Below are 11,238 nucleotides of genomic sequence, written 5' to 3' on the forward strand. Positions count from 1 at the left end.
ATATATATTCAAAAATCCTCATCTCCCAAATTTGGTGGTACTCATTTTTTTTAGGGACAGAGTTTGGGACTTCTTTGGAAATCAGGAAACTTAAAATGCTCCTAGTGAAGTGCCCTGCTTTGATTTTGTGCTTAATTAGCCTAACAACCTATGTTCCCAGATGAGTTTTCAAAGTGACCAGTCTGTATCAATCTCAGCTTCATAAGCTATAATAAGAGCATTGCCAATGAAAAGGGAAAGTTGTCAAGAACATATTTGAAGTTCCAACAGTGAATGTTTGCCTTTTAGTGTTAAGCTGATAACTCCTCAGAAGTGAGAGTGAGAAATCATTAGCTTAATGATGCAATGCTAATTAATTAGCCTCACCTCTTCCAAATAGGTTATATAATATGAACCAGGAGACTAGTTAAGGCTATAAAATTTCCAGTAAGAAATCTGAAGGGAAATAATGATGACTAACTTGTGGTGGATAATTTTTGTTTCCAGTAAGAAAAACAAAGGCAGCACAAGAGGAAGCTCAAAGGTTCATGATGTAATACTTGGTCCTGGAAACAAAGTAAAAGTCCTCTTCACATAAGCAGAGGTAGTAGGAAAAGCACCTGCTAAAAAGTGAATGTTATTTTAAGCAAGAAGTTATATTTCTTCAGAACACTGCTGGCCAGTAAAAATATGACATATGAAATCTTTAATGTTACAGTAGCCTACTTAAAAGTTAAAAAAAAAGTGAAATTTTAACAACGTTTTTATTAAACCTAACATGTCTGAAATATCATTTACATATTAAAAAATATTAATTTTTAAATATCTATTTCAATGTGATATGTATCTGAAAACTGAGGGGCTTCTGGCCCCTAACTATGAAATTTAGTATGTAATTTACATCTCAGCACCTCTCAATGCAAACTAGCTACATTTCATATGCTCAATAGTCATAGCTGGCTGCAAGCTGTGTGACTTCAGACCATTGCCCAGATAAATGTGGATGTGTGTGTGATGTTCTTAGTACCAACTCCAAAGTAATGAAAGAGCTGGAAGACCCTGAATGACAAAATAGAAGCAAACTTTTTGGTATAATTTCACAATCATTTTATATATTTTATTATATTATAATTTTGTGAACATTGGTAATCCATGAACATACTGATTAACTATACTAATAAGTCATTATTTATGATGCCTTAATTTAGCAACCATCTGTGATAAGTTCCTTTTTAAAAGCCTTAATGAGGATGCAGAGAGCTTGAGTGTGAAAGAAACTGAAGGAATGGAAATCACCATGGTTCCCCAGATGATGAGTCTTCCTAAGTGAGTCTGGAATCAGACCCTCCTGATGGGGAGACTACTTTCTTTGGCTAACATAGGGAGTGTCAAGGAAATGGGAAGAGAGGGCTCAGGCAGCCAGAGATGTACAGGAAGCTGGTTTGGTTGTGTGAAGGAAGAAAAATCCTTCTCATATAGTCAATTCACTTCACTAAAAAGGGCATCTCACTTTTGACATCCCACACCCTTAACATTTAATATAAAGGGGCACTTGTTGCTCACTATCGTTAGGGCTACAATGAATATAACTGTGTCACAACATTATCCACAGGGCAGGCACAGTGATCTGTTTTGAGGGGAGGTAATTAACAGATTCAAACTTTGGGTTGAAATGCTGAGACCTAAAGATCAGTCCAAATAGAGGGCCCTCTCTGGTCGTGCAATGGGTTGAAGCATAACACCAAGAAGCTAGCCACAGCCACCTCAGGACAAATTCAATCCTTGGCCAAGTTCAATCCTTGCCACATGGCATGGCAGATCTCTCCGGTCTTGCCCACTGCTCCCCTCAGCAGTGTATTTCAGTCCACCTGCCTGATCTGCTCCCCACTCTGTCTCTGGTCAATCCTCACACCACCTCTGTCCTGTACCCCAGTTCTGTATGCATACATAAATAAATCTTAAAAAAAGAAAGATGAGTCCAAGTACAGATGACCCCATTTTTAAGAGCTTACACCTTATACACCTGACAGTGAGTTTAGCTATTTTCTGTGAACTGAAACAACTTTTTTAGTAAGCAGTCATAGCTCTCTTTCTACTTTCTGCTACTGAGGTGACACTGATTCACAAAGCTGTATATGATTTGAAAGTACAGGGTCATACCCTTCAGGTATACCTCACCATGTCACAGCCACCATCAAGGTACCAACAGTCCTCCACCATCACTCAGTCTTAGTTATTATACATACTGCTCTTCAATTAGAGTAACAAAATATTTCATTTGTTTTAAACTGTTATGATTCATGCATTTACTTTTTGATTTAGTTTATTATCCTATTCCTTGACTTTAAACTGCTTTAATAACATAAAGGTAGATTTAAGTTGAAATTAGAGAAAAGAAGCAATAAACTAATGTAATTTTTTTAATGTCTGGGTGGCATTAGGAAAACTAGGCATTTTCCATACATTAAAGTTGCTTATGTTTGAAATGTGGTAACTAAAGCTATCATATACACAAGATTAGATGTGTATGTTTGCATATATGTTTTCTTGAAACTTCATAAGGAATAGAAGACTATAAGCCTGCGATTCATTAAATATCTTTGCTCACCACGTTGTTTTCAGTATTTCCTTTCCAGATTTTATAATCAATCCCTTGTTTTACAGTTTTAAACTACCTCTGAGTTTCTTTTGAATAGAGGAACACACATAAACATTTAGAAGAGGAAAAAAGTATTTAAAACATTTTAGGTAAAACATCAAGCAACACTTTTGCAGATATTCAAAGGTACTCACAATTAATATTTCAATCAGTAGATTGAATAGAAACCTTGTCTTCCTTTGTTTTTCATCCCAGTAAATGCCCTTTTTATTGATGAAGAATTTGAAAGTTAAAAACATCATTTTTGCTTGTCATTTATAATTAATGTTCTTTTTAAACCATCGGGTTGATAAAAATCAAGCTTTAACTTTGCATTTATTCATTTGTGCATCCATTAATTCTTCCTGTAATTCACATTTGTTGCATATCTATTATATGAGTATTTCTCTGAGGATATTTCTGTAGTTGGCCCCTATGTTCTACATGTTAATGAATTTTGCCTTCAATTTTGACAGATAGTATCATCATAACTTTTATGTAATATGACATGAACTATCCAGTTAAACATAGACATCTAGAAATAAATTCAGTTTCCTTCCAGGCAGGAAGTAGGTGCTAAATACCAGTAGTTACAATGTCAGAGATCAAGAGACACTGACAGAAGAACAGCAATGAATTTTTTGCCTCTGGAGACCTTATCAAAATCCTCCCGCAGATCAAGATTGTCTGCTCCACTCTCTAATACTTCATTCCGCAACTCTCTCAAGCAATGAAAAGTATGCTTTCCAGAATTATTTGAAAAGGATAGATCTGTTGACATGATATGTTTTAGTAGCCTGCCTTTTGGGGTGGAAGGAAGACCCTTAAGAGAGACCAGGCTTATTCTATATGCTACAAACATTGCCTAGAGATTTATAAATGCTCCCTGAGTTAGAAATTAAAAAGAAAAAACAATTCATTATGTGTGTACTCTATTTGAATTCATTTCAAATGAAGAGAACCAGCTTCCCTGTGTAGAAAAAAGCAAAGACTACCATTAATAGAAAAAGGAGTTAAATATACAATGACTAATTTATCCAAAAGTCTATTGAGAATAAAAATAAATATGAAAAAGTAACAACAGTGACCTTACATTTACCATTCACAACTGACTCATCAGCTCAGTCAATAATATATTAAACTTTTCATTTAATTTCCTTTGCACTGGGAAACATGCATGAAAGGAGAGGGTGTGGACTTTGGACCCAAGCAGACTGGACTTCAACTTGGGGTCTCCATCTTCCACTAGCCAAGCAATATTAGAAATGTTACTTGCAACCCTCTGAGTCAACAAATGTTCATGTGTGAAGCCAATGCCAAGCATGATCCAAAGATGCTTTGAGGGGGGGGTGGGTGGAAATGTTAAGCAATATTTATACAGCAATGCCTAACAGTGTTTGGGGCAAGACAAGACTGAATTAATATTAGTTCCTCTTTCTTTACCCATATGTCTGTGCAAAACAAAATCACTTTTGGATTTGAAACATGAACTTTCTCTGTCCCTCCATTAGAACACACTTCTCAACTTGTCACAAATCTGAGACATTACAAAACAACTGCATATGGAGTTCCTTTAACACCAGTGTTTGAAAAGGAAAATTGGATAATAAACTTCATTTACATTTTATATTCAAAGTAAAACCATATCCTTTTTTAGGAAAGCCCTCAGGTTAAATGACAGGATGGGACTCAATTTCAACTTCTACTCTGATCTGCCCTCTTAGCCTATTCTTTAGTCAGGTTAATAGGTCAAAGATGGAAATAAAATTCTTATGTCCAGTCTGAGCTGGATACTGTTGGCAACGTGCTAGAGAATTTAAAATGTGTTTTATGCATAAAGGGAGAGAGAAACAACCATAAGAAACTTCGCTCCACATAGTTTTGCTAGAGTAGCGTAATCGTTGTCAAAAGCAAAAGCTAGGGAAGAATTACTGAAAGAAGGGATTTGGGCTACCAGGGGTTTCACAAATGAAAGAGGGTGGAGAAGAGGAGTCAAGAGCTCCTGTCCCAGAACCAACTTACCCAGCTGGAGCTGTTCGCAGATCTGGTTTGGATTCTTCCCGATCCTGCATTTGTAAATCGCCCCCGGATGGACTACTGAAGTGTTGGAGAGCCAGTTGGCCTTGGGTGCTCCCACAATGAGCCTAAAGTGAGAAATGTGCACATGCACACAGATCACACAGATGTGAACTGTGCTGCCCTCTGAACTCCTGATCTAAGCAAACAGCTGGCGAGGGGGCTCCCCCCCTCCCACGTCGACTGCCCCGAGCACCCAGCCTGGCACCCCTAACCAAAATGCACGCTGGGCGCTGTCACTGCAAGATTAACTTTTGTTTCCTGCACCAGTAAGCTGGCCACGGCAGCGTTTTCTAACAGCTTCCCCCACAGGGAAGAAAGTTTGAAGCGACAGGGAATCCCTGAGGCGCCTTTCACAATTGCCTCTAAGCCGAGAGCTTGGGGTCAGATTCCACTCACCAGCGGTTTGCCCCGTGGCTGTGCAGCACCACCGAGTAACCGAACAAGGTGTTGGGGGCGCCCTGAAAGAGCAGCGGGCTCTTGGTGTCCACGTTGTAGGGGCGCCCGGTTGGGAACCCGAGGCAAAACAGCAGCATCACCGCCTCCTGGACCACGGCCCTTCGGGGGCCGCGCCTGCTCCTCGTTTCCCAAGCCATGTGCGCTCGGAAGGGAACATTCAATACCAAAAGGCCACAGTCCCAAAGTTATGCGGGCGGGAGGGTGAGACAGTCCGCCAAAAAGGAAGAGAGTCCCAACAGAAGAGGTACAGCAGCTAGTCCAGTGCCTGCCCAGCAGCGGCGGGAGGGAGGGAAAGAGGGTGGGAAAGAAAAAGGGTGGAGGAGGGACTAAGAAGGGAGGGGAAGTAGGTGGCCACAGGCGGGCGGAGCAAGAACGGGTTTGTTTGAGATGCAAGCTCACTCCCTGCAGGGCCCCACAACTGGTTTCTTCAGACCCAAGGTGCCCTGAGACTTCAGGGTTTCTGTGATCACAAGGTTTCTGAGACCTCAGGGTTTCTGAGCTCGGGTTGATGGGTGGGGTCCCAGGGCGTGGCGAGAAGCGCAGCACTGAGCACCCTCTCCCGGCTGAAGTGGCTGTAGGGGGCGCTGGGGGATCTCAACAGTACTGGACACAGGGCTTGGTCTGGGTGTCCCAGCAGAGGCACAGGATGACTCCAGGCTTACAGAGCTCTGTAAAGGTGGATCAGGAGGCGGCACAGAGCTTTGCCTTTTAACTGTGGTTGGGCCTGATTGCAAGGTGGCATAGTCCCAACTTGACCCACTATGAGTGCAGAAGCTGACCTGCTTACTGTGGCCCAAAGATCAGCTACAGTCTGAGTGACATGGAATCATAAACTCAGATGGAGACAGGGTGTCTCCCAGATCTGTCCTTGATAGTTAAGCATTGTGTCTAATTTGGGGGGCCTAAGTAACCACTAGAGAAGTTAATCAGAGGGCCCCGAATTTAAAACAAACTAAAGGAATTCACTGAAGGCATCTGAGGAACATGTCAGTAACAGTCGTTATGGCTACTCATTTCAGGGCTCTGCACCCTTCTATGCCCACTTCCTTCCTCCTAACACTTCCTCTTAGGTCCTGACTGCTTGCATGAGCCAGACAGCAGCCGCCTGGACTGAATGGCACAAGGTTTAGGCTGTTGCTGAGGAAAGCAGTGAGGTCGGGGAAAGAAAGCACTAGAACTTGCCTCACCACAACAGATCCTCAGTCTGGTTATTGACACTGCCAGTTTGCATGCATGCACCCAGTTGCCACCGGATACACCTGTCCTCGGGGCTATAGAATCAGAGTGAGCTCAAGACATAGACACCATAACAAGTCTCTGAGCATGTGCTACAGAGACACAACCCACCCAATACACCTGAGCTGGGTGATTCTCATCTTAATGCAATCCAGATGTGCCCCAGGTTTGTTTCTTGAGCAACCAGAGAGATCATTGTGGATAATTAGGATCATCATGGCTGACATTTGCAGGAAATGTAGGTCTGGTTATTAATTATTGCTATGTGAAAAATATGAGAATGGAGAAAGCATTTGTCAAGAGGAATATGTTAAGACTATGCTGAAACAGCACACCGTTAGTTGTCAAAGCAAACACATAATTAAAATATGTGTTTATTCATTCAGCACATTCACTGAGTTGGCACACTTTGGTAGGGCCATAGGATGCAAATGTAAACAAAGGCAGCCAAGTGGTAGAAAGACAAACTTTTCTTAACTAGAGAAAGTTCTTTATGCTTGAGAGATTTAATGAGAACTATAGGAGAAAGAGGAGTGAGCTAGGTTAAGCAGCTTGAAAGGAGAAATGAGGGACAGCACTGGACCCAGGGTGAAGAGGGAAACAGGGACACTTGTGAAACTCCTCAGCCAGATTAGGACATTGTCATTCCAGGACAGAAAGTTGTTGAGGGAATTTTCTTGGTAGCTTTAGAGTTTCACAAGTGTGAAGAAAACACTGGACACAGAAATCTAACTTGAGCAGCTTTCTAATGAGTAATAATACCATGATGGTGGCATGAAGTAGGAAGTAGCACAAATATTAGAGAAAACATAGATTCAAAACACAGAACCAACAGAGCCTGGTGAGTGATGGTAAATGCGTGTGTGGAGCTGGGGGGCTAGAACAATGCACAAATTCAGAGTTTGGGATCTGAGTATGTGATGCTAATGCATGGAGGATTAAAAACATGATGGAGGAAAGAGGTCATGCATGTGTGTGCACAGGATTGCACAAGTGAGAACAATGGTGAATTAAGTTCAAACATGTGACGTCTCAGATGTTTATGGATGTTAGGATGATATAGGGAAACCCAGACAGATGATAATTTTTACTCTTTTGCAAACAAACAAGAGAAATAGTAACCCTCTCTTATTATTTACAATAAATGGTGTATAATGGTACGTGACAATCAATTCTAAAAATGAAATGAAGTTTCCCCCAAAATAGTAGCTATCAGTCCATTGGTAAACAGTCCTGTTTTCCTTTTATACATTGAGTATATTTCTTTCTAAGTAGACCTATGTGCTGACTTCCACCCAGGCTACAACTTGCTCATGTCATCATTCTGAAATCAGCAATCCCTCTAGTTTGCAGTCCTATCATTCCCAGTTGAGAGCCAGGAAGCAAGTATAGCAGGTCTTCAAATAACACCCCTTCATTCAAAGCCTTTCATTATAATGCTGATAAGGGGTAGGGGAATCCCTCCCCATGTTGAACAAAGGGGTGTGATTTAAGGATATATGCTTTCATTATGACATTTTTCTTAAAGTTGCAATTTTTAGAAATTAAGAACTTAAAGGCATGTCCACACTGTCTGGACTGTATATCAAAGGTATGTCAGAACCACTGATATGAACCTCTCTATCTTTCTTCCCTCCTTTCACCAAAATCTTATCAATGGACTCCACTTTTTTCATAACATAATTAAGAGGAGTAGAGGCCAATAAGGTATCTGACGGTGCAGTGCCTTACATCTATGGTTATGGTTTATTCATTTTTCCAGAAACAGCCACCCTTTCTATATCACATGCTATGTTATTCCTGACTTCTTTCCTCTAAGACTTAGAAGATACTTTGCTTTCCGAAGTCAGCAATAATAGAGCATGTGTACTGTTGCTTTGACAAAGCCTAAAGATACTGCTATCTCTCTAATCATTGATCTTGAAGGCAAGTGTGGGGAAGGGGTAGAGACACAAAAGGGAGAAGAGGAAGATCTTTAAAAACCACTTGCCCCTACCCCTTATCCTCAGCTGAACTTAAACATTCAGTTTCTCAATTGTGTCATTTGATTAATAGGTATCAAGTGCCCCTTATGTGTTAGGAGGCACACTAAAGAGTGAAATAAAAGAAGAAAATACAGGAGGTACCTAACCTTAGAAAACATTCCTCCTCAGTGGAGAAGATTCTAATAACTTCTCAGCTATTATCAAAAGTAAGTGTTCTCTCTTTCAAAGCCTCTCTGCTCTAGAACCTCCTGTGTAAATGTGGTTCCCACCCCTCCCCCTTCTACCTGACCACTGTGAGTCTCCTCTGGCTCCTTCCCCTCACCCCCCACCATAAGTGTTACAAAGATCTCAGGCTCCATTCTGGTCCTGCTCCTTCTCCCCTTTTTTAGGAAATCTAACCCAATTCTTATGCCTTTGACTACTATTAAGTATCACCATTAAACACCACTGAGTCCCCAATTCATGTCAACAGCCCCGCCCTCTTTTGTGAACTCTGGGTTCATATGTTTTACTGCCTCTTCTGATATCTCTACTTGGCTGTCCAGTGAGCATGGTATACACGATCTATTTAAAGTCAAGTGCTGGTTCTCTCTACCCACGTAATGTTCTTCTACCCAATCTTTTCCTTTTCAGAAAATAGCACTCAGAAAAACCAGTTGTCCAGATCAGAAACTTGGAAAGTGATCCTTGATTCCTCCATCTCTCTATTCCCCACATTTACTGCATCGTTCATTAAATTACATCAATTCATTCTTTAAAGTATATTTGAAGCTCATCTGTTTATCTTCTTGTGCTTGCTACTAGCCTCATCAACAATCTCATCTGGGGTATTCTGAAATCCACTACCCCCTTTCCCTGCCCTCCCCCCCTCCCCAAGCCCGGAATTCTTCACAAGGACACCCAAGTATGATTTTCCAGTTCTAAATCATGCATGGCACTCCCTTGCTTAAATCATTTAAATAGTTTCCCACTGATCTTCTATTATAAACCACACTTAACATGGCCTGTAGCAGGACCCACTGATCTGGCCTCTGAAAATGTGCAGCTTCCAATATGCCCTGCCTCCACCCATCACTTCACCCTCTGCTTTAGTCCCAACAGCCTTCCTAAAGCACCTCAAGGTTTTTCCACCCTTGGAGTCTTTGCCCATCTGACTCCTATGCCTGGACACTTTCTCTCACTTTTCACATGATTCTGCTTTTTACAGTTTTAGCCTAACAGTATCCTCCTCACAGGGATGTTCCTGTTCATCCCCTGAAAATAGGTTACTATAGTGTTTGGTTGTAGACAACTCTGCTCTTTGCATAGCTCTTTCATTTATAATTATAAATTTGTTTGCTTTTCCAGTATGACTTCTCCAAAATATGCAAGTAGGACACACACATCATGTTGTTACTGCTGCTTTGCACTAAGTCCCCAGCACCAGAAATGCTGTCATGCAAAGAGCAGGTGCTCAGTAAGTACTTTCTGAATGATTTGCACTTTTAACATCATTGGTGTCATAAACTGGGAGTAATCTGTATATTTATAAGTTCATTTTCATGTACTATATGCAAAACAGTGTATTGGATCCTTTAGCAGATGCAAAGATATGTAAAGTAAATCTGACTTTGAAAGAGCTTGTAAATCATAAAGAGACTTGTGATGTCTTAGAATGTTCTATATACTGGGAAAGGAAAGAACAGGGTGCTTGCTAACAAATGGTGTGAAGAGGAGCCAGGAAACCTAAATTTGGGCATAGCAATTGAAAAACTGATATAATACTTGTGGAACATTTGACATGAATTGTCAGGCACAGGTAATAGGGAGAAGCAAAATATTACTGGCATTTTAAATTAGATAACTAGGGTAATGAAAAACCAAACAAAAAGTAACCAACAGAAAGATTTGGAATGTGGAAAGAAGAGAGAATGTTGGAATTATGCTGACTAGCTCTAGATATGAGTGTGAAATATTGGTGGAACATTCACAAACATCTGGCACATAATATTTAATTATTTTTTACTTTTTCTTGATTCGATATTTTTTAGTTGAGAAAGTAAAGCATGAGATGTAAACGATGAATGACATATCTAAAAACTTTTCTAATATTTCACTGCCTCCCTCTAATTGAACCTTCTGAGGTGCCAGAAAAAAATTCCAATAAAGTGATTGACTTCAAGTGTTATCTCAATGTCTGCTCTGCATAGGTTCAGACTAATAGGATTTTTTTTCCCTCAGTAAAAACATTCCAAACAAGGAACTCATTCTTTTATCTGAATATATACTCTTAAAACACTCTTATATGGGCCCTGCCTGGTGGTGCAGCGGGTTAAAGCACAGCACTAAGAAGCTTAAGCCACGTCCACATGAGTTCAATTCCTGCCTGCCTGCTCTGGAGGAGATCCACATGGCATGGCAGACCTCTCCTGACCCGCCCGCTGCTCCTCTCAGCAGTGTACTTAGTCGATCTGCCTGCTCTGCTCCCCACTCTGTCTCTGGTGAATCCTCTCACCCTCTGCATCTCTGGCCTATACACCAGTTCTGTATGAATAAATAAATCTTAAAAAAAAATACACACATTTTATGATGCCTGAATATAAATTTCATTGATGAAACCAATTTACAAGAAGCACAAAACAAGTTTCTCTTCAATTAGGAAAGCTATAACATCTGCTTAGAAACTGTATGAAATATTCCTCAGAATCTCCCACCTGGAAGAAGGTGTTCATTTAGCCAAGTACTTATCCTGTAGCAAATGAGGGTTAGCCTTCCACAGTTCCAGGTTGCACATGTTCCCAGGTTCCTGAGAAGCCCTCAGCAAAGATGAGACACAGCCAGCAGGGCACAGCTGGGCAAATCCTGGGGGCGGAGGCATCAGCAGTG

At 40.8% G+C, this 11,238-nt stretch overlaps 1 protein-coding gene across 1 annotated transcript in view; it reads right to left on the reverse strand.

The window, feature by feature from the left end:
- The window catches only part of ITGA4 (integrin, alpha 4 (antigen CD49D, alpha 4 subunit of VLA-4 receptor)), a 68,481-nt gene extending 63,192 nt beyond the window's left edge, over positions 1-5,289 (reverse strand). The window contains exons 1-2 of the mRNA XM_004674474.2: positions 5,093-5,289; positions 4,636-4,761 (exon numbers count right to left, since the gene is read on the reverse strand). Coding sequence (XP_004674531.2) covers positions 4,636-4,761; positions 5,093-5,289 — 323 coding nt within the window. The remainder of the gene's footprint in view (positions 1-4,635; positions 4,762-5,092) is intronic.
- Between the last annotated feature and the right edge of the window lie 5,949 nt (positions 5,290-11,238).

The sequence above is a fragment of the Condylura cristata genome, unplaced genomic scaffold (genome assembly GCF_000260355.1).
Source record: "Condylura cristata isolate star-nosed mole 26May11 unplaced genomic scaffold, ConCri1.0 scaffold00002, whole genome shotgun sequence".
In the NCBI taxonomy this organism is placed as follows: Eukaryota; Metazoa; Chordata; class Mammalia; order Eulipotyphla; family Talpidae; genus Condylura; species Condylura cristata.